This window comes from Daucus carota, chromosome 5 (assembly GCF_001625215.2).
Source record: "Daucus carota subsp. sativus chromosome 5, DH1 v3.0, whole genome shotgun sequence".
Classification (NCBI taxonomy): domain Eukaryota; kingdom Viridiplantae; phylum Streptophyta; class Magnoliopsida; order Apiales; family Apiaceae; genus Daucus; species Daucus carota.
Genome location: NC_030385.2, coordinates 45,719,416 through 45,743,088, shown reverse-complemented (window position 1 = coordinate 45,743,088; position 23,673 = coordinate 45,719,416). Strand labels below are relative to the sequence as shown.

Sequence of the window (23,673 nt, the reverse complement as noted above, 5' to 3'; positions counted from 1 at the left end):
TTATTGATGGGTTGATTGGTCGGAATGTCACGGAATCATGTAAGTTTTATTATTTTCAAAATCTAAGTAATCCAAGAAAAATATATTTTATATAACAAGTTAATAAATAACTCAAATTCAGAGGTGCAGCTGAATGAGCTGATAGTCCGAATCACGCCTCTATGAACCGAAAAAATAACACAAATAGTGCAGGTAATGACTTATTTCTCTTAATAAAATGTAGTTGGTGATAAAGTAACCAACAGTGAGTTAAGAGTCAGCTTAACTAAAAATACTACTCTTGCAATATGTGTGAGCATCAGATTAAAAAACAACAATAATGTGTTGCTTATTATACGTTGTTTAATAAGGAGTGGCAATAATGACACATAATGGTACAGTAGCAGAACACAGAGCAGGTTATCTAATAATCTATATCACTTATCAAAGTATAACTTATAAGTTATAACTGTACATGAAAGATGTGAATTTGACATGGTAAGTCGACGTTAGTCAATTATTTTAATGAATTTGTGCGATTGTATCTCATGTAACACGGTTCTTTCTTTAAAAAAAAAAAAAGAAAAAAAGAAAGTAACACGGTTCTTACAAATCTCAGAAGAAGTGGTCAATTAATATCTATTTCAAAAAAAAAAAAGGTGGTCAATTAATCTCATTTGACGGTTTTTTCAAGAAAAAAATAAAATAAAGAGAATCTATTCTGATTCTCACCCCACATGTATTTTCTAATTAAGTTATTATTATTATTCCATGCTTTTGTGATGTCTAGACTAAGTTAATTAGATAGTTGTTTCAAAAAAAAAGTTAATTAGATAGCCGTTGAAATCATGCAGAATTCATTGGGTGAAAATAGGAAATATATCAATCATAAAAAAATGTATTTATTTTGTACATATCGCATCGTCAAATGATTGGAAACGAATAAATAACAGTGTTTATTTTTACTCAAGCAAATCAATATAAGAATATCTCTCTGTATAAAAGGGTCAAATGTGTTAAATACTACTGCAAATTAGTGGGCATGCTTTTATTTATAATATAAAGTGGGGAACTAGGGATGCGAAATTAGTTCAGCTTTGAGCACTAAAAGCATTTACTATTTTTTTTGGGTAAAAGAAAAAGAAAAGAAGAGAAAAAGAAAGAGCATATTTGAAGGTATATCCATTATCCAATATGCCTAATAGGATGGTGGGACCGGAACCTCCACTTTGCAACTTCCTATTGGATGGAGACTTATTTGACCGACAGACTCCAACGCAAATACGCACATTCACTTCGTTTTTATTGGACATGAAGCTTCGTACACGTCTCTTCTCATTATTTCTTTTCAATGTTCGGCAGAAAAATAATATTTACTCGCCGTACCGAAATATTTTTTCTTTTCTGTAAAAAAATAAAAAATTTATCTATATATTTAAAATTATTGTAGTTATAAATTCATACTACCCATGTTTGATATTTCAGATTATATGATTGAAATTATAATCAGTTATTTGTTTTTCAGAAATGTATTACTCAAACAAATCTAATAAATATGGCTGAGTGAGGAAACATCATTAAACTTTATTTTCTTAATATATTGATGATATGCTCAATGGACATGTTCATTGTTTGATTTTTTTTTCCTGAGTTCATAAAAGTATTGTTTTGTGGTATTTTTCAATTAAATTTCAACGGCATATTTTTCTACTTTTCATATTTTTTTATGTTATTAGACATGTTAGAAAAGTTATTACCTATTCTTTTGTTATATTGATTATTGGATGTGCACTCTCCGATTTATTCAAATCAGATATTAAAATATTAAATATAATTTATGGATTAATAAATTATATTTAATTTTAATTTTGTGCGAATGACAGATAAATTGTCGTAAAATTGATATAAAATCTTCCAAAATCTCATGAAATTCGATAAGATTTAAAAAAATTAAAATACATAAGACAATTCTACGAATTACACGAGTTTATGAAATTCAAATAAATCCATCATGAATATCACAATATATTTTTTAAAAAAATCAACTGAATACCATTATGTATAAATAATATTAATTAAATATCACAAGATATTAAAATAAAATTCTAATAATTTTTAAAATTCGAGTTATATATATCTGAATTTAATAAATGAATAAATTCTTTTAAATTTCATTTAAATACCCCATCGTACACACCTTGAGCATCCCGAAGTGCCAGGACAATGATCAACAATCATAGTCACAAAATTAAAATTGTCCTTGTTATTTAACTAAGAGGGGTGTATTGGATTGAGATTTTAAAGAATTTTTTTGCATTCATGAAATCCGAGGGTATTCGATTGGATTGTTTGAAATCCATTAAAATCTAAATTATGCTACAAAATTGGGTGGTATTCAATTGAGATTTTAAATTATACTTTAAAATCCGATGGTATTCAATTGGGATTGTTTAAAATCCATTAAAATCTGATGGTATTCAAATGCTGATGGATTTTTTTGCATTTCATAAAATGATGGATTTTGTGTCATTTTTCAGTGTATTTTACTCCCTCCGTCCCATTTTAGTTGTCACATTTGACAAAAACACACATATTAAGAAAAATTTAATTTTACACTTTGTTGGTTTTGTTTTCATCAATATTTTGGTGCTTAATTCTATATCATTAATTATTGTACATGAAAAATGTAGATATATATACACATGGAGCATGATTTAACTATAAAACTCTTCAATAGTCAAACATTGGAATCAACCAAGCAGGGGTAGCCATGGAAAAGTCTACACAAATATGCATTGGACTTGATGTGAGACAACTATTTTGGGACAAAAAATTTTCCCAAATGTGACAACTAAAATGGGACGGAGGGAGTAAGTTTTTTGAAATCCCATCAAAATCAATGGGATTTTGAAGCATTGTGCTTAAATCCTATCAACTCTGCGACATTTTATGAAGAATCCGCACAAAATCAAAAGCAGACACAATCCATTAAAATTCAGAAACTAAAAACAATCCATTAAAATCTCAATCGAATACACCCCTCTAAAATATCAAAACTGCAACTTGTTACTAAATAAAACAGTTTATATCAAGATTTGCATATATTCATACATGTAAAAAAAATATCCTGTATAGATTCCTCTATGAGTGAGTGAGAGCTTATCACACAACTCTCCATACATACATATAACCTATACATACATGCTATTGCAACTTTTTTTTTTCTATATAAAGCAAACTAGTGGACAGCTTTAGATCTCAACTTCAACTCTCTCACCTTCTTGTGTTTCATTTCTCACTTTTCAACACTTTCATAGTAGACACAGTCACACAGGTATGCATACTTACACACAATAATCACTATCTATATTCATGGGTCTTACACAAACTCATCACTTTGGACTCTTTAGTCCACTATATCGTATTCTTGTACAAACATATATACATGTAATGATCTTATTCAATTTATTATGGGTCCCTGATTCATGGGTCATGATCAAGTTTGCATCTTTTTTTGTGGGTCATGATCAAGTTTCAATCTTTTCTCGTGGGTATTGCTTATTTGTGTGTATTGGGGATTATTGATGTGAACAAGGGATTTTTTGTTTCAGGGTTAGTGAAGAATGGATAATAAAAAGTTGGAGAAGCTTGCTTCAATTGATGCTCAATTGAGGCTTTTGGTGCCTGGTAAAGTGTCTGAGGATGATAAGCTTGTTGAGTATGATGCTCTCTTGCTGGATCGATTTCTTGACATTCTTCAAGATTTACATGGAGAAGATCTCAAGGAAACGGTACATTTTTTTTATTTGTTTAGGTCGATCATTTGTACTTGCTTGATGTTGATTGAAATGTTGATCTTCACTCTTACTGATCATAGTAGATACTGATTCTTTATATGGGTCATTACATCAAAAAGTCACAATATTTATCAGATTGAGGCCCATGTTGAAACATGTTTGACTTTCATGATAAAGATTGGATTATGGCTGTGTACTTGTATCAAGAATGGATATATTTAAATCTGGTTCAAAGAGTGTATCTTTGTTATGATTTGATGAAATGCTCGTAGTTAGCCCTGAATTATATACTGATTTTGTGACCTGAAAAACTGTGATATCAATTTCCTAACCGTGTAATTGTCACTATGCTACATGGTTGTATCACAATGGTGAAGTGGAAGTTTTTTGGTTCATTTCTTTTAGCTAATGTAACTGATTTAGTTTTTCATCTGTCAAGGTTCAAGAGTGCTATGAGCTTTCTGCTGAGTATGAAGGAAAACGCGATCCAAAAAAGCTGGAGGAGTTGGGACAGGTGTTAACAAGTTTGGATCCAGGGGATTCGATTGTGATTGCCAAAGCTTTCTCTCACATGCTTAATTTGGCTAATCTGGCTGAGGAGGTCCAAATTGCTTACCGTAGAAGGATCAAGTTGAAGAAGGGTGATTTTGCTGATGAGAACTCAGCAACAACCGAATCTGACATTGAGGAAACTCTTAAGAGACTTGTTGGGGAACTGAACAAGAGTCCTGAAGAAGTTTTCGATGCTCTTAAGAATCAAACAATTGATCTGGTCTTCACTGCACATCCTACTCAGTCAGTCCGAAGATCTTTGCTACAGAAACATGGAAGGTGTGTCCTTATATCATTGCTTTTGTGATCTGTAAATTTCTAAAGGTTAATCTATCTTTGCTTAATGGTTTTGTTACTAATTTCTGCTTACTTACAGGATAAGGGACTGTTTAGCCCAATTATACACCAAAGATATTACTCCTGATGACAAGCAGGAGCTTGATGAAGCTTTACAGAGAGAAGTACGCAATTCTTTTTGGTCATATTGTTTTTTTAAGAAAAACTTCATCAAGTATTTGTTGTTATAGGAAATCTTTGAAGAAAATGACATCCTTATCATTTAACATAAACTGTGATCTGTTGGCTTTCTGTATCCTTCCTTTGTAGATTGATTAAGTTGAGACTGGACTTGGTGGACCCTTTGTCACTTAGTATTTGTATGTAGAATTGCTTTATGTTTGATGTGTTAACCACATTACTTCTGTTCACAAAACATATGGGCTACATATATTTGTGTCAGCTGACTACACTTAGAATTTTGCATCTATGAAAGTTCAGACAATAGTGGGAGTTTCACGCCTTAACATTGCTGATTTGTATTTCTGCTTTATACGAGTGCAGATTCAAGCTGCTTTCCGTACAGATGAAATCCGTAGGACACCTCCAACCCCACAAGATGAAATGAGAGCTGGAATGAGCTACTTTCACGAGACAATCTGGAAGGGTGTTCCCAAATTTTTACGACGTGTTGACACAGCTTTGAAAAACATTGGGATAAAGGAACGTGTACCATATAATGCTCCTCTCATCCAATTCTCTTCTTGGATGGGTGGAGACCGTGACGGTACTATTTCTTTTCCAGTAGATTGTTGCATATGCTTATACTTTATACTAATACTTATAAACAGTGTTCTGTATCCTTATTTTGTGCAAGTCATCAACCACAAATTTATTTTGCAATCTGAGTCTACTAGTTCATCTCAAAGTTTTAAAAAAATTAAAAAAAAAACTTCTGATTTAATAGTTGTGCTCATATGACTGGCCACGTATTGCTTTAGTCAACTGGAAGTCTTAACAAAGAGAAAGAGTCATATGTAGTCATGTCCTATTCCTATGCCTGACATAAATTATACAGGTAACCCAAGGGTCACTCCTGAAGTAACAAGGGATGTTTGCTTATTGGCTAGAATGATGGCTGCTAACGTGTACTTCTCACAAATTGAGGATCTCATGTTTGAGGTATAAATTAATGATACTAAATATTTAATATTTTGCAGAGTTTAGCATTTAATTACTTATCACCGTGATTTTAATGTCATATCATCTATCAGATGTCTATGTGGCGCTGTAGTGATGAGCTTCGTGTTCGGGCAGAGGAACTTCATAGATCTTCTAAGAGAGATGCAAAGCACTACATAGGTAAAATATTTGTCTTGCTTCTTTTATAATGTTCTGTAAGTAAAACTAAAAAGGTGATATCGTGATTGTTCCGTAATGTTCAAAAAGTAAAACTTAAAAGGTGAAACTGTGTTTAGTCACTGCTTGTTACGGATGTTACAATTTCATTTTTAGCAAAGAGGTCACCACACAATACATTTGGGGAAAATATGCTCTGTGTCTGTTTTTACTTATCTTAAACTTGTTATTAAAAGCTATATTTTGTTTCAGAGTTTTGGAAGCAGGTTCCTGCAAGTGAACCTTACCGAGTTATTCTTGGCGATGTTAGGGATAAGTTGTATCATACTCGTGAACGTTCACGTCATCTGTTGTCACATGAAACATCTGATATTGCAGAAGAGGCAACATACACTAATGTTGAGCAGGTACCCTGCGACTCCTATTTTTCAAATTCTGATCAAGTGTAGTTTGAACACACACAGATAATCTTCTTGTACCAAATATTTCTGATCTTACGCTAATTTTTTTAAGCTTTATAGCTATAGCGATATTGTCTCGCACTCTCACCTGGTTCTCTTTCCAGTATTGTAGGCTATTTTAATATTATGTCATTTTAATTGTGTTTTAATCTTTTATGTAGTTCTTGGAACCCCTTGAACTATGCTACAGATCATTGTGTGCTTGTGGAGACCAGCCAATTGCGGATGGAAGCCTTCTTGATTTTTTAAGGCAAGTATCCACCTTTGGGCTGTCACTAGTAAGGCTTGATATCAGACAAGAATCAGATAGGCACACTGATGTCCTTGATGCTATTACCAATCACTTGGAAATCGGTTCTTACCGAGAGTGGTCTGAAGAACGCAGACAGGAATGGCTTTTGGCTGAACTGACTGGCAAGCGCCCTCTGTTTGGTGCAGATCTTCCAAAAACCGAAGAAATTGCTGATGTATTGGATACATTGCATGTCATAGCAGAACTCCCCTCAGATTGTTTTGGAGCCTACATCATCTCAATGGCCACATCACCATCTGATGTGCTTGCCGTGGAGCTTTTACAACGTGAGTGCCATGTGAAGAAACCACTAAGGGTTGTTCCTCTCTTTGAGAAACTTGCTGATCTTGAGGCTGCTCCTGCTGCTGTTGCTCGGCTTTTCTCAATTGATTGGTACATGAATAGGATAAATGGCAAGCAAGAAGTCATGATTGGGTATTCGGATTCCGGGAAAGATGCTGGGAGATTTTCAGCAGCCTGGCAGCTATATAAGGCTCAAGAGGAGCTTATTAACGTGGCCAAAAAGTATGGTGTGAAGCTAACTATGTTCCATGGTCGAGGAGGAACAGTTGGGAGAGGAGGTGGCCCTACCCATCTTGCTATTCTGTCTCAACCTCCTGACACAGTTCATGGATCACTCCGGGTCACAGTTCAGGGTGAAGTTATTGAACAATCATTTGGGGAGGAGCACTTGTGTTTTAGAACACTTCAGCGTTTTACTGCTGCTACTCTTGAGCATGGTATGCGCCCTCCAATTTCGCCAAAACCTGAGTGGCGTGCACTTATGGATGAAATGGCAGTTGTTGCCACAGAGGAGTACCGTAAAGTAGTTTTCCAGGAGCCACGATTTGTCGAGTATTTCCGCCTTGTGAGAACCAATCTAAACCTTGTCTTTGCATATATTTCTTTTGTCATTTAAATTAAATGTAAGTGACCATTTGTTTATTCCCTGTGATTGTAGGCCACACCTGAACTGGAGTACGGTCGCATGAATATTGGAAGTCGCCCATCAAAAAGAAAGCCAAGTGGTGGTATTGAATCACTCAGAGCTATTCCTTGGATCTTTGCCTGGACACAGACCAGATTTCATCTCCCAGTTTGGCTTGGCTTTGGAGGAGCATTCAAATATATAATTCAGAAGGATAGCAAGAATCTCCCTATGTTGCAGGACATGTACAAAAAATGGCCTTTCTTCCGTGTCACTATTGATTTAGTTGAAATGGTGTTTGCCAAAGGAGACCCTGGCATCGCTGCATTAAACGACAAACTCCTTGTTTCTGAAGATTTGTGGTCATTTGGCGAGCAATTGAGGTCTAACTATGAGGAAACAAAGAGCCTTCTCCTCAAGGTACATTATTTTTCAACAGATCACTTGTATCCCAAGCTCCTGCCCATATTATACAGTGCTGATCATTTCCTTATTGTGACATAATATTTTTTTCAAGTAAAAGTGATACATAAAATAATTATACTGGCAGAATAAGCACTACACACTCATGATCTGTGTATATAAATGGATTGTAAAACTCTATGAAAAAAATTATTTTTTATTATTGGACATCTAATTACAAGTTCTCTTTCTGCAGATTGCTGGGCACAGGGAAATTCTTGAAGGAGATCCCACCTTGAAGCAACGTCTACGGCTGCGTGATTCCTACATTACAACCTTGAATGTTTGTCAGGCTTACACACTGAAACGGATTCGTGACCCCAGCTATAACGTGAAATTCAGGCCTCATATCTCCAAGGAATACATGGAATCCAAAACATCTTCGGACCTTGTTGACCTGAACCCGACAAGTGAGTACGCCCCTGGCTTGGAGGACACACTCATCTTAACCATGAAGGGTATTGCTGCTGGCATGCAGAATACCGGCTAAACATGTTACTGCATGATTTGTATCGTGTTCATGAGAGCTGCTTTCAACTCGTAATTAACGCATCCCCTAAAAAGGGCGATCGCACTTTCAAGTGTTCTGTTTTTTTTATGTTGTAAGATGTTGTGCTCAGACTCTCGGGGATTATTGGCACAATAGTGGCTTTTGTTACATTTGCAGTGAGGAAATAAAAGCATTTGTATTTATGTTTCGGTTTTAACATGGATGTTGTCATGTTACCTACTATATTGTTCAGTAAAGTATACTATGCCTGCAAAAGAATCTACAATGATATACTACTGCGATCCCTATTACTTCTAGCAACGTATATTTAAGGTTTGGGAGAGTCGTTACTTAACACAATACAATTTTAGAATACTATAGGTTTAAAGGTTTGGAATAGTATCATGTGTTTAAGGTTTGTGACAGTCGGTTACTTCACACAATAGGGTTGGATGTAGGAGTATCGTATGTTTAAGGTTTGGGAGTGTGAATTACTTGAGTACAATTACAACTGAAAATTTACGTCATTTGACGATAACAAATCGAATTTACGTCATTTGACGATTACAAATCAAATCACTTATACGAACTTGACTCGTAATTTTATTGGTACTCAATGCCTATTGACATGTTTTCGATGTTTTATACGATTTGATCTGTCATGTAAATATTTGGAAAAATGGCTTTTCTAACACTTGTTTCTTCAAAATTTAGAGAGTCTCTATTTGCAGTAAAAATGATCAGAATACCTCTATCTCCATCTGAATTTTTATTTTATGGTAATTAAATTGATCAAGTTTCAATCTTAAAATCTTATATATATTCAAATTCAAATATCAACTGAAAATAGAAAAACTATATAGAATACTCCTCCGAGTTATTCGTCTTGTTTAACCTTTTTAAAGTTAGATTGTTTTAATTTTAACGGAAAATAACATAGTATTATATAATTCAATAAATTATAAGTTTTATTTTAAAATGAATCTGCGTGTCTATCTGCACATGCTAATAACTAATTTTTTTCACTTCTTATTATGTAGTCCCACAAATCAAATTTAGTTCACATTTTTTACCACGGTCAAAAATGGATCTATTTGATCATCGGAAGATAAATTGCAACACGTGGCATGATCAGCCGTGAACACAACACACAAATGTCCAAAAGGTAAAGAAACTCGCATTCGTGTAGTAAGAGAAACCCTCAAACTATCTCTCTATATAATTCTTGCAAGCCCTTCAAATATATCATTTTAATGGCGAACAATAATAATCTACCACGACGTATCATAAAAGTAAGCAACACCCTCTTGCACCTTCCTATTTATTTCTCTTTTTCTCTGTTTTATCTTTTGTTTTCTTGATGTTTATCTGATTTCTGCGTCAATTGTGTGCACTCTTCTTAGGAAACCCAGCGTCTTTTGACCGAGCAAGGTACTTTTCGATAACTTAATACAGGATAAATTTACCTGTCATGTAGTAAGAGCATCTCCCGTGGAGTTGGTTATAATGGTCGGTAAAATTGATATCGCAGGACATTATATAAAATTTCTTAAACCTGTGAGACATTTTGTATCTCTGATATTGACGACAATGGTTGACTATAATTTAAAAACAGTATGTTATTAAATTTTAGATTGTTATATATATAATATATCACTTCAATATGGTATTAAATAATGTATCATATTTTCACAGATTTCCTACAAACCTGTAGAGATTCGACAAATATAACCATCTATATGAGTTTGGTTATAATTATAGAAAAGGGATAGTATGGTTGGAGACTTGGAGTGTGATATGTTCCACAGATTAACTATATTTTCTATTTTTGGTATGTCAAAACACTTTTTAGCTAAGGGTTTTAGATGGTTGGAGTTGCTCTAAGGATTTAAAAACCCGTGTTCCATGTATTTTTACTCTCGATAAGTTGGGATATCCATTTATAGAGGTTGGACTTGTTGAATAATAGTACGGTTTTTCTATGGTGTGCCCAAGGGCACACACTAAGCACTAAAACTTATAAATTTGGGAGATTTTGATTGGCTTACACTCTTTAATAATGATGGCCCCCTTGCATTTACAACAACCACACCAATCAAATCCCTCCAATTTTATAAATGTTAGCGCTTAGCATGTGCCCTTGGGCACACACTAGACAAACCCATAATAGTATAAGATTATTTGGATGAGTTGGTTACTTAACATGTACTCCCTCCGTCCCCGTGAGTTGTATACATTGGGGGACGAGGACGCGGCACGGACTTTAATGCTCCTGTAAAGTATAAATCTATAACCTATTTTTAAGATTTTTCTTTTCTGAATAAAAGTTTGAATGTTATATTTTTATTCAAAAAAAGAAAATTTTAAAAATAAGTTATAGAACTATATTTTACGAGAGCATTGAAGTGCGTGTCGAGCAATGAAAAACAAACGTATAGAATTAAATGGGACAGAGGGAGTAGTTTAATATTATCTCTGGGTTTTGATGCTTAGGACTTTAGAATCCGTGTTTGGTGTATTTTTACTCTCGATAAATTAATAACCTTGACAGGATATTCATTTATAGAGGCTTTACTTGTTGAATAATATAAGATTATATAGATGACTTGGTTACTTATCGGGCTGTATATATATCGTGTAACAAAAAATATACAATAGTTAAATAGATCAAGTGCAATGAAGTTTTGGGATTATGTTATGATGTATTTGGGTGCAGCTCCGGGAATAAGTGCATCACCTTCGGAAGAAAATATGCGATATTTCAATGTCATCATTCTTGGTCCGGAGAAGTCTCCTTATGAAGGTAACATCTTTTCGCAACTGTGATCACAATATCGTTATCAATGAGTAGTTACTGGTCGTGATTTGAGTTGTGTAATAATTATGTTGTTGATCGTTTGTTATTATTTGAATTTGATTGTTATTGTCTACGAAATATTAGTAGCTTGTATTTCATTAGCTGAAACAATTGAAACAGAGAGTATTATTATATTTCATTTCTATTAATTCTTTGTTGATACTTGATAGCGGTGAAATTTTGACGGAATTGTATCACTAGGATTTTTATGTGTGTTGAAGCCAGTTTGATGTCGTCAGTTTATTGTTTTGTTTATGCTTCGCCTCGTCAAATTTAGACTTTTTATGTGTACAGGAGGTGTTTTCAAGCTGGAACTGTTTTTGCCCGAAGATTACCCAATGGCTGCTCCAAAGGTACCTGTTTCCACGGAAGAAGCTTGCAATCATTTGAGGCTCTTCTCTTTATTAAGTTTTCCAATACTACTCGTATCACATTTCTATCTTATTCATAATCAGAAGCTTCATGGCTGGTCCACTATAGTTTTCCTCAAGTATGCTCCTGTCTCGTTATTTACTCTGTGTTCTAACCACAATAAGCTGAAAAATGAAAAGGAAGTGTCATGGACTAGATAAAAAATGAAAAGGAAGTGTATGATTCTAGATACAAGACCAATGTACTTATTTCTCTGTATATCTTGTAACAGGTTCGGTTTCTCACTAAAATATACCATCCCAATATTGACAAGGTTTGCTCTGCATATCACGCCAAAATCATCCTTAGCTATAAGCCACATCTTTTTGTGTGTAATTGCATTGGTGTTTATATGCAGCTTGGAAGAATATGTCTAGATATTCTCAAAGACAAATGGAGTTCTGCTCTTCAGATACGTACTGTATTGTTGAGGTAAATGACTTATGGCAAATAATTACTTCTCTTGGAACGTGTATTTTGTCAAATGCTAATTATAAGGGCCAACTGATGGTAGCTTTAAAGTAGGAGAAACCTAACTGAGTATTACCGTCACATACATACATCTGTTTCATAGTACATATCCCTCACTTTTTTGTAATTTTAAGGTTTGTACTGACATATTCAAGATGAACAAAATGAAGTATGTATAAAATCATTTAGTGCAATCTTACAGTGGGAAAAATGTATCCGAGCGATATTTTGAAGTTCGGCAAGGGAGTGACTTGCCAACATTGCAAGTACACAGTCCTCTGTGTAACAATATAGAGTGAATGGCAGGCTAAGGTTATCTAAGAAAGTTATATGGATGCGCAGAAAACAGTTTTGTGGCTTTTGTCTCTATGTTGCTTTGACACCAAATTCATTGTTCAGAAAACCTTTTCAAATCGTATAGGGCATCTGTTCCATGTGTTTATTGGTTGTTGAAAATTGAATAGCAATGCTGTCAATAATTATAATACGAGCTTTGACAATGTGTTGCTCTATCTGTTTAGCATTCAAGCTCTGTTGAGTGCTCCCAACCCGGATGATCCGTTGTCTGAAAACATTGCAAAGCATTGGAAAGCAAACGAGACGGAAGCTGTTGAAACAGGTAAACTACTAATTCAGGTCATTGTATTTGTAGTGTGTGGCTATGTGCTGGTTAAAATGGAGCCTTTGGCTAGTTACACCAGCACAGATATTTACTGTTCTGTCTTCCGATAGCTGTATACTGATCAAACCTTAACTGCACAGCAAAGGAGTGGACTCGCCTGTATGCCAGTGGTGCATGAAAAAGTTGTGAAACTATCATTTACTCCAATAATAACGAATGAAATTCGGAGGTGGGGATATTTACTTTTTTTACTGTTAGAATATGTCCTGTTGCAGATTCCGGTGCACACAAACGAACACGGGTAACCCCAAGAATGCCCTTCGTAAAATACAAATAAAATTATGCATGGGAGCCGGTAATCAACTGAACTTGATTATTGCACTGATGTTTCTTCTACTTGTTTGCTACTTTCTTGGTTTGCTTCGTTGCATCTTGGTCTGTTTTGCCAGTGGGAACCAACTGTTCTTTGATCTGCGATTTTAACCAATGTAAATTGGCAGCATGTACTGTACATTGATCAGCCTATCCTAAAGCCCGTTTGGGTTGGCAAAAAATTTAATGTGTTACTAGAAACTAGTTAACATATGACCATCTGTCAAAAAAGAAAAAAAAAAAAAAAAAAAGTCAACATATGACCATGTCAGCAAGCTGGTCAAAGTTGCAGTGAATGGGTGGACTGGTGGGTGAAGAGGAAGAGAGCCCAAGGCTCTGCTCCCGAATTATAAATAGGGAGGAAAATAAGTGAAGAGGAAGTAAACTTATATATTTTTCACTTCTATTTATGCTCTTGATTTTTTTAAAGGGACGAAAGCAAGTGAAACTAGATACAAATATAACATACTTTTACTCCAAAAATGCGATGAAAGTGAAAATTTATTTGCTTTCATTTGCATTCACTTGTTTTCTCTCCTAAAAAAAACTCACGAGCAGGGTGCAAGAGGCTACAAATGTGTTCTGCCAAACAATATTCACCTTTGCTGCATAGTACAATATTTTCGGGAAACAGACAGACATAACCTTCAGACATACAGCACATAAGCTAGACTGCAATAACCTTCAGATATACAGCACACAAGGGAAAATAAGTTATGCAATAGAACTGAGCAAAATCGAACATGAACTCAAAATCTTTCTTAAAAATCCAACTGAATCGTGCAAATTATGTTTATATTTACCTTGGTAAAGCGGTAGTGACTAATTGATATTATTTTTCTGATAAAGCATAATTAAAAAAAAAAAAAAGTAATATCTTTTTCCCCGAAAACATGTATGTATGCCGAACTTGTAGTTCCCGGTTTTACTGGGAAACCTTATAACACAACTTTGAGCAGATCGGGGCAGCTAAAAACAACCCTAAACACGCTTAGACAAAGTATGCTACACAGCTACACTTCAAAGTTTCACAGTGTTAGTAATATAGAGTAAAAGCAATCATCAATCATTTAACCACCATGTATAATTTCACATAAATAAGTTGCTACCGGTATACAAACAATACTAGAATCATTCAACGACTCGATAAGCAGGTATATAACATAACATGTTATAAAAGAATGACCACAAATTAGTTCATAAAAAAGATAAGAATTTTGCTTTTTTACTTTTATTGAAGACTTCACCATGAAAGGCATTGTCCATAAACATCAGTTTCGACATTTTTTCATGTATAACCTTTCGATACCCTGTTAACCCCCTGAGACATAATCCAGCCCCGGAACATCTGATTCCCGGACATGTATCCATCAATTATATACACGTAAATTTCACAACAAGGAACCAGCTGATGACCCTGACTTCGCCCTCTTTTCATTTCTACTCAGATTTTTTTACCGGTTGTACACAATTGTCATAATTCCCACTATAGTAAAGAACCGAGGGTTTCTTACGCCCAAAAATGTGTGGGAATCCTACGACGGTGGGACGGGAATAAGGAGTACTAAGTGAAAGGAGAAGGGAGCATGATGGAACCAATGAGGAAAGAACGAACAAATAATAATTGGAGAAAAAAAAGTGACTACCTACTCTTGGAGCCTAGGTAAGGGGCTTAGGACTCTCAATGGGGTTATTTTGTTGTATGTCTGATTATGTTACATGAAACGGGCAAAATCACTTCTGACGATTACGTTGCTGTTTCTAGACCTTGGGGTTCAGAACCCACATAGAGAAATAGAACAAAGGAAGCAGATGTACTATCTTCAGAAACTGTAGTGCCTAACTGAAGATTCCAACACTTCTGGACTCGGGCAGATCATTTCTTTAACCCGGCTTCCATTTTTATAAATCTTTATTGTAGGCACAACCCTCACGTTCTCGGTGTTTGCGATCGCAGGACTCTCTAGCACATCAGCCTTCATTTCAAAACAAAACCAAGAAAACATTAGCTTTATTACAATTAACTATGTAGGTATTACCATATTGGCAGAGCATTGAATGCACTGTGCTCCAATTGAAGTGCAGACTACATACCAGGCTTGCTGCAGTGTATTTATTATTAACCCTAGTGAACATTAATTTCAAAGTTGTAAAGACCAAATATTGGGTAATTCACCTTGAGAAAATTAATGGACGGATATTGGGTGCATAAGTTGTCCAGAGATTGAGATATTTGCTTGCATTGTAAGTCTGATGCCTTTTTGAAATGAACAACAGATACACCTGCAATGTCACACCAAGATCTTCAGAACCCACTGAACTAAAAAAATCATTTTTAAGACACGGGGACAACAATACTTACCGGGAGAAGATATAGCAGCTTTGAACTGCTCCAAACCAGATACCAACTCCACTTCTCCACCAAACTTCATATTGTGAACTTCTTCTCCTCGGGATTTCCTCAAAGCAACTTGAGCATGGAACAAAGATTCAGCAACGTCATTGTCATTTGGAAGCTCCTTCCTAAGCACCTCGTAATCTCTCACAGCATCAGCCCACCTCTCAAGCTGCAAAGAAGATACTAGTCTTCAGGCTTAAAACCAACAGAACATTACATCAATTAACACACTGTTATTGTTTGACGAGCTAGTCTACCTTACTGTTTGAAGCAGCCCTCCTGAGAAGAGCTTTTGTGTAATTTGGCTGGATATCAAGAGCTTGGTTGCAATCATCATGAGATCGCTCCCACTGACCAAGTTTATACCAACAAGCAGCTCTGTTGCAGTATAGAACAGAACTCAAAGGATGAAGCCTAAGACCTTCCCCATACGCTGCGCAAGCTTCTGTATACCTTTCAGACTTGAAGAGATCATTTCCACGAGCCCGAGCTCTTGCTACAGCCCTGACATTGTTAAGTAAAACTGATATATCACTGCTTCTAGAATCCAATTGTCCTGCTTTCTCAGCAGATGTAACAGCGTTCTCAAACCTGCATAAATCCATCATAAGTTACTCTTTTACTGAAACTAAATATTTCTTGCAATGAAAACTAAGAGTTGCAGAACTCACCTCCCTGATGACATCTCAATCTGAGCACGGACAAAATGTGGATAGGCTTCAGAAAGCATACCAAAAAAACTAGTCTGGGAACAAGATACTGAATAAGTTTCAAATTTGGGAATGTTTGAGAGGCTTAATTCAGCATCGTTGAGTTGGCGGAGCTTTAGAAAAGCTTCAGCTTTACTGGCAAATATCTGCAGTGCCATTAAAAAGACATTACAGTCAAATTGCTTTTTTAATAAATCATGCATTATCAACAGCCTGCAAGTTTTATAGGAGCTTTCTTACCTGTGGCGAAGCATCAGCGCCAGAAGCAATTGCAGCATCACTTTCTCTCAATACGCTTTTCCAATCACCAATTCTTCGGGAATCAGTACACTTGTTTAGGTGTTTCTCTACTGTCTGCAACTTCTGCAACTCAACTGGATCTTGCTGGAGTCCTGGGAAACATATGTGCCTTCTAGCAAGTTCAACCTGCCCTAGGCTGCGATCATTATACAAATCAGAATCTTTTTTCCACTAACAGCCAATTACAAGGATAAACAAACAAAACCAACAAAACCAAATAGGAAGGAAGTAACCAAGCAGTTTAGACGCAAGAAGGATACTCTCAAGTACTCAAGTGTTTAATGTACCTAATTCAGTAAATACTTAATGAGAGCTTACAAAATAGTCAAGTAACACTTCAAATACCACAAACAAAGAAATCAAATTCTTCAATTTGCAACAAGTGTAGCTTTTAACAAACTTCAAGACAGGTGACTGGATCATACAAAATAGAGGTAACAGAAGAAAACATACGCACCCAATACAATTTCATCTAGGTTTACTTAAGCAAACAAGCATACAGGAGTTACTATTATATGATTTGAAAACACCAACGCTCCATTTAGTTAACTTATATGAAACTGGCAGGAGACGGGATATAGTTTGTACAATTTTTAGAAATTTGCTCTGTTTCAATTTCTAATCTCTGCCCTCTTGATCATTGTCTTTTGCCTTTAATTTTGTCCCAACTTTTCATCCATCCATTCAAAGCCATATATACAAATAGAATATTGCAAAAGATCAACTGATCCAAGAATAAGCAAATAATCCACTCTAAATTTGCTAGGAAGGTAAGCAGCAAAACGCAAATTTAGAAAAATGCAGGTAAACTTCATTTACAAACACAGAGACTGTATCTTTTTCACCAAACTACAGATCCAAGAACTAACAAAGATTCCCTTCTACGAATGCACATAATTAAACACAAATCACCTAAATTTACAAGATACACAGGGAACCTACATTCCATAAACACAAAGATTTTATCTTTTTCACTAAACCAATAATCCAGAACTACCAAATATTCCGCTTTAAGAATGCATTTTAACTGAAAGACTATGTAAGTAACATACATCGTATAAACACAAAGATCAAATCTTTTCCGCTAAACTCACCTAAGATATAGAGATCCTAAACGGTGATGAGCTCTCCAATATCCAGGATCCAACCTTATGGCCTCCTCACATTCTCTCACAGCCCGCCCTAATCGCTTCAAACCCATCAATGCTGCAGCTCGGTTACATCGATAAGCTGCATTACCAGGCGAGATCGAAATTGCCTTATCATAATAACTCAACGCCTCTGTAAAATTGCCTTGCTTGTAACTCTCATTTCCTAGTCTCTTCAACTCCTCTGCATCAACACTACTCTTAACATTCCTCGAAACCCCACCGGTAGCTAAACCCCTTGAATTGGCATTTCCAACGCCTTCCCCAACGGCAGATTTCATAGCAGCCCCACCGCGAATTATACTACCATGACCATAATGCCCGGTACCAGTCCCCAACACATCGGGTCGGGTCACCCGACCCGCCATACCCGTTTTCAAAATTTTACCCGACGGACAAATATTCCCCGCCGGCATCGCATTCGCCGGCGGTGAACTAACCGACCCGCCACCGGAGTACACAAACGGGCTCGGATTCGGGTTCGCCGATCCACTCGACCCGGATCTTCTATGACCCGGTTTAGTAAACCGTGTCGGCGAGCTCTCCACAGACCCACAAAGCTCGCCGGAGTGACTATTTCCGGCAAACTCCGACTTCTTCGGCAGCGGGTTAGAAGCAGCCCGACCCGACCCGGATCCAGAAGAGCTCGAACTACTACTGCTAGTAGTAACTTTCGCCCGCAACGGAGTAATGGGTGAGCCCAGATCGATCTCTCTGAAATCAGGCTTGTTAACCTCAGTCTCGTCATCTGAAGTGAGTGACTTTCGTAACCGATCGGTGAGTTTATCAACCCCAGACTGCAACATTTTAGAGAGAGAGAGAGAGAGACGGGGTTGGACTTTGATGTTGAAGATCTTGTGAAGCAAAGAATGAATGTGGATGTCAAGCTTTGAAGAAAGGGAGATTCATTGAGAGAGAAGGGGGAATGGGCTTTTAGAGAGAGAAAGTGAAATGGAGAGAGATGGAAGGTGAGAGAAGAAAGAAGAGAAAGGTTTTAATTCTTGTTTTTCTTTCTTTTATCTTCTTCCTTCAGCTCACCTGCTTCTTCACGAGAACAAACTTTTTTTATGTTTTTAATTTTTTAAAAACATCCGTCGAGTCGAGCCGAGTTTTATAAAACAGGCTGAATTATTAAAAAAATTAATCGATATTTAATAGTTTTGGATAAATATAAAAAATTACTCCCTCCGTCCCTTTTTACTTGTCCCTTTTAAAAAAATAACGCATCTTAAGAAAATGTTAGTTGGATATCTTGTTTTCATACATATCCCTAATAAATGTAATGAATTAGATAGAGTTGTGTATATATATACGGTCTTTCTAATGTGTGCCCAAGGGCACACAATAAGCACGAACTTTCATGAAAATGGCTTGTTTTGATTGGTGGAATTGATGTGAATGCAGGGGGGCTATTTACATTTATTATCCATCCACCAATCAAAAGCTAGAATTCTCATGGGAGTTAGTGACTATTGTGTGCCCTTGGGCACACCATAGAAAATTCGATATATATATATGCTAGTCAAACATTGGAAGTTGTCACTTTTTGAAAAAACATACAAAAAGTTGCTTTGAAAAGAGAAGTGGACAAGTAATTTGGGACAAATTTTTTTTTCAAAGTGGACATGTAAAAAGGGACGGAGGGGGTAACTATGAACTCTGACTCAGTACATAAGCAATTGTGTATCTAAATCAAATTATTAAGTTCGATTGTTAATGCTTGTAATATCCAGCGTGGAAGGATAATCTTATCTAGATTTCGTTGTTTACTTGCTATTGCTGCTTGTTTTGTTTTTCCGAAAATATAAACCGTCCCTCCCTCGGGCAGTGAAACGAGGACAACTAGATAAAAATATGCTTCGTGTTCTATAATTTTCAGTATAACTCTGTTCACACACTTGAGCTGGTTAATAAGATCACAGTAAAAATCTCAATCTACGACTTCTGATGATCAATTCACTTTAGACGGTCTCGGTTAAGTTGAAATCTCAATGTCAAAAGATGTTCCCTTTTAACTCCTTCCTGAATTTATTTAGTATATTATTTTTTGTTATATGATAAGAGATGAGAGTCGATAAGATGAGTGATGTGTACGCGTTTATGATGTGTTAAAAGAGGAGAGTCGGTAAGGTGTGATATCAGTTGTAGACGTTTGTGATATGCTGAAGGAAGAGAGTCAGTCAGATGTGAAATCATTGTAGGCGTTTCTGGTGTGATAAATGATGAGAGTCGGTAGGAGATGACAACAATTTTAGATGTTACGTGCCGTAATATATTAAAAAGTTTAAAAAAATTAACGGAGTATCGGTAATATCACTTTCATGTGTTCCACGTCGTGGTGTGTCACACATGACAAAAGTTATTCCTATTGTAGTCTATTGTCAGTATCAATCCACATATATAAAGTGTAAAACACGTGGTGATGGTTATCTCTATCACGTTAAATTTATCGGTATTGTTGATCGGAAAATATAAAATACATTAAAAATGGTTTTTAATGTTGTTCGACAAAGATATAAATTTCTCATATGATCAGTGACATAAGAGTTATCGTTATCACATGATGTTTGTCATCATCGAAAATATATTAATGTAAATTACACATCTCTTTTATGATCGGTCACATTTTCATCTATTTAATGAATGTGTTGGAAATAAATATTACAATACAATACCTTCAACTATAAAAAACAATAAAAATATAACCGTGACATTACGTCTCTTGTTATTCTCAATGGAAAGACACACTATTTGATTCATGCGAAGCTCCTTATTTGCATATTTGATTTGATAAAAAATTTAATCAATTTGCTTGAATAACATTATTAAAATAATAATAATATAATTAAGACTGAGCAAAACCGAATCAGAACCAAAGAACCGAATCGAACCGTGTAAATTTGGTCTAGTTCGATGAAGAATTTCACGTGAATTTTTTTTTAGTCGCTGATTAAATAACACCATCACATGTATTTCTGTTTCTCATTAAATTAATAAATTACAAAAAGTCAATATTAGTTTATAAAAAAATTACCAGCAAGAACTTTTTTTGTCAACTAAGCACATCATGCTGGTGCAATTTATTTGCCAATATATTTTTTCAGAACAACATTAAATTATTTTTTTAAACAAAAAAAATAAAATGACGGGAAGATGATCAATTCACGCACAACACGACCGGATGAAGTTTTTCGACAGAACCGAGAAGCAACCGAACGTTGTCGACCTCTCGTGGAGGGCACTGGAACAGGATTAACTGATAAGTCGTGTGTTGAGCAAGGGCAAATCCGTAATTATGAAAAATCTTAGGTCTAGGTGCAAGCTGGCCATGTGACAGACACTGCAGTGCCAGCTGGCGAATCGAGAAGTGTTAAGGTGGCTTCCAGCTAATCAGACAGCGGAAAGTCAGGGGTGAGTCGGCTTCTTTTGGAATTCCTCGTTGTTTTTGCCACATTGTTGTTATTTCCTAATTTGAATTCATGATTGCGAGTTTCTTAATTATTTACTTAATTAGATTTCATATTAGAAAATAAGTCGCACTTTTTAAGCAGATCTGGAGCATAACGGGACTTTAAGTCGGGGTTTAAAGTTATTTCTGACCTTAAATTGAAAATTTATTGTTTATTAAAAAAAATAAGAGATAGACTTTAACATTGAAATAGGACAGAGAAATTGATTTAAAGGTGGAAGTTAGTTTGAGTGCTATTTTCAGGCTTTTTTTTTAATAAAAATTACAATTAAGTCATAAGTAATTTATAAATTATTTTTATTAGTTTTAATAACCCATAAAATCATTATTAAACTAGAATTGTCTAACAGATATTATAAACTCAGTCAAACGAACTCCTACCATCTTTATTACTTTTTCTTTTTTCTAAAATTTATTTAGTCACGTTTATCCTCATTTAAAATAATATTCATTTGTCTTAAAAAAATATTATTCAATCTAATGATATTGGAATAAGGTGAGATTGGAACCCCAAACGATGTTTGAGACATTTTCAAATCATATTTTTACCTTATTTTAAAAAAATTATAATATATTGGAAATATATAAACAATGAAAGACGAATTAATATATATATATTTCTTATAACTCTAACATGTTTTATTTCAAGACAAACATGAACTCGTAATATGTGTTTTACTCCAAGAGATGTATTATATAAAAATATATTCTTATCTTTTAAGAAAAAATTATATCGTTTAATGCTTCACATCCATATGTATAATTAAAAATTTGGCTGATGTGTGGCATTATTTTTAAAATTAGTTTGATTTTATTTAACCATTCTTTTACTAATTATAATTATATTTGTGTTCAATTCTTTTTGCTAAATCTTCACATGGAGCAAGTTCCAAATGGAACAAGTTTAGTACTAGATTTTAATCATTTTATACACACTCAAAATTGAAAGGGACCATAGAGAAGTAACTATCACATTGAGTTGGCAGAGGCGTGGAATGATGACTAACCTTCTCAACCTCTAATCCTGCCAGCTAAGCATCCATTGGTGTCAAGACCATGATCCCCTGCATTGTGGTGCACAGTACACTTGCTAGCTTAACTTGTCTAACGCACGACACGTGGCACAATTATTATTGAGGTACTAAGTCGCTGGGGTCCACCTGCACTTTCACCTTTACTAGCTGATAAAAGATGTTGGGCACACTGGCCATGTGCTTACCATATCTATAAATTCTTTGTCCTTATAGCAATCTGGGCTATAATTAGGCCCACTTGTATGGGTCCAGCCTTGTCTATCGTGAGACTCCAAAGTTTGGCCCGTCCGGAATATATATGGTAATAATAAATTATATATTGTCAAATTGTGTTATTGTTTTGAGGGGGAGGGGATAATAATTTGGAGAGTATGTGCCAGAATGATGTGGAGTTGATGACATGGATATCATTTTAATGTATTAAGAAATTTATTATTTAGATGGTCATTTCCACATATTTAGCAATAATTATCCGTTTTATATTATCCAAAACACGTAACAAAAGTTATTATTATTATTATTATTATTATTATTATTATTATTATTTTGTATATTGTTGGAGTAATGCTAGTTATCTCATACTTTATATTTATCGGAGTAATACAAGTTCTCTCAAATGTATTCATAATATCTTCAGAAATAATATGTTAAACAAGTGATTAATTTTAATTGAGTGGCTTATATGTATATGGAGACCGCAAGTTTTAATTATCATAATTTTTTAACGACCGGTACCAATGGTGACAGGTTCATGATATTTCATTTATTAAATTAATTAAATATTCTACCTGGACCTACTATATAAAAAGAATGGGACAATATTTAAAAGCTTCCGCTACCTTACAAGTTAAAACAAAACCAATGGATTACCACTAGTGTAAGTTGCATTAGGTATCTATTTTATTGTTAATCATAAAAATTATCGACCCCACTGCGAGTGTACCCACATATGTGTTCTATGATTAGTAACATCCATATTTATTGCTAATATTCACACGGCGATGAAAAGGGCTGAATAAGAAAGGTAAAAGCCATAGTCCTTTGTAATGTAACGTAAACTTCAAATGCCAAAAGTGCGTAAACTTTTTTTAGTTCAGTCTCAACGAGGAGGCCGTTTCGATGAGTAAAACTTATGACTTAACGTGATTTATTTGATAAACGGAGAGTTTAAAATGTTTGTTTCGATAATTTTGACCTACTTATGAGTTATTAAAAATATAATAATAGAAATAAAAATAATTTATGAGTAATTTATGATTTAGGAGTAATTTTTATAAAAAAAAAA

General features: G+C 35.0%; 3 protein-coding genes across 3 annotated transcripts; 2 read left to right on the top strand and 1 right to left on the bottom strand.

The window, feature by feature from the left end:
- The first annotated feature begins 3,182 nt into the window (after window positions 1-3,182).
- LOC108223042 (phosphoenolpyruvate carboxylase 2) lies at window positions 3,183-8,813 on the top strand. Its single transcript, XM_017397091.2, has 11 exons — window positions 3,183-3,313; window positions 3,591-3,770; window positions 4,216-4,607; window positions 4,705-4,789; window positions 5,169-5,391; window positions 5,683-5,786; window positions 5,879-5,966; window positions 6,216-6,370; window positions 6,586-7,584; window positions 7,678-8,064; window positions 8,303-8,813. The coding sequence occupies exons 2-11, from the start codon at window positions 3,603-3,605 to the stop codon at window positions 8,594-8,596; spliced, it is 2,895 nt and encodes a 964-aa protein (XP_017252580.1). The 5' UTR covers window positions 3,183-3,313; window positions 3,591-3,602; the 3' UTR covers window positions 8,597-8,813.
- Window positions 8,814-9,769: 956 nt separating this feature from the next.
- LOC108223138 (ubiquitin-conjugating enzyme E2 36-like) lies at window positions 9,770-13,515 on the top strand. The gene is made up of 8 exons (XM_017397239.2): window positions 9,770-9,888; window positions 10,000-10,027; window positions 11,313-11,399; window positions 11,748-11,806; window positions 12,097-12,138; window positions 12,223-12,296; window positions 12,857-12,954; window positions 13,098-13,515. The coding sequence occupies exons 1-8, from the start codon at window positions 9,850-9,852 to the stop codon at window positions 13,133-13,135; spliced, it is 465 nt and encodes a 154-aa protein (XP_017252728.1). The 5' UTR covers window positions 9,770-9,849; the 3' UTR covers window positions 13,136-13,515.
- A 1,014-nt stretch (window positions 13,516-14,529) lies between these two features.
- On the bottom strand, window positions 14,530-18,959 carry LOC108223137 (TPR repeat-containing thioredoxin TTL1). The gene is made up of 7 exons (XM_017397237.2): window positions 17,832-18,959; window positions 16,678-16,873; window positions 16,399-16,583; window positions 15,985-16,318; window positions 15,692-15,896; window positions 15,506-15,612; window positions 14,530-15,305 (listed from the first exon to the last, which is right to left on the bottom strand). The coding sequence occupies exons 1-7, from the start codon at window positions 18,689-18,691 to the stop codon at window positions 15,153-15,155; spliced, it is 2,040 nt and encodes a 679-aa protein (XP_017252726.1). The 5' UTR covers window positions 18,692-18,959; the 3' UTR covers window positions 14,530-15,152.
- Between the last annotated feature and the right edge of the window lie 4,714 nt (window positions 18,960-23,673).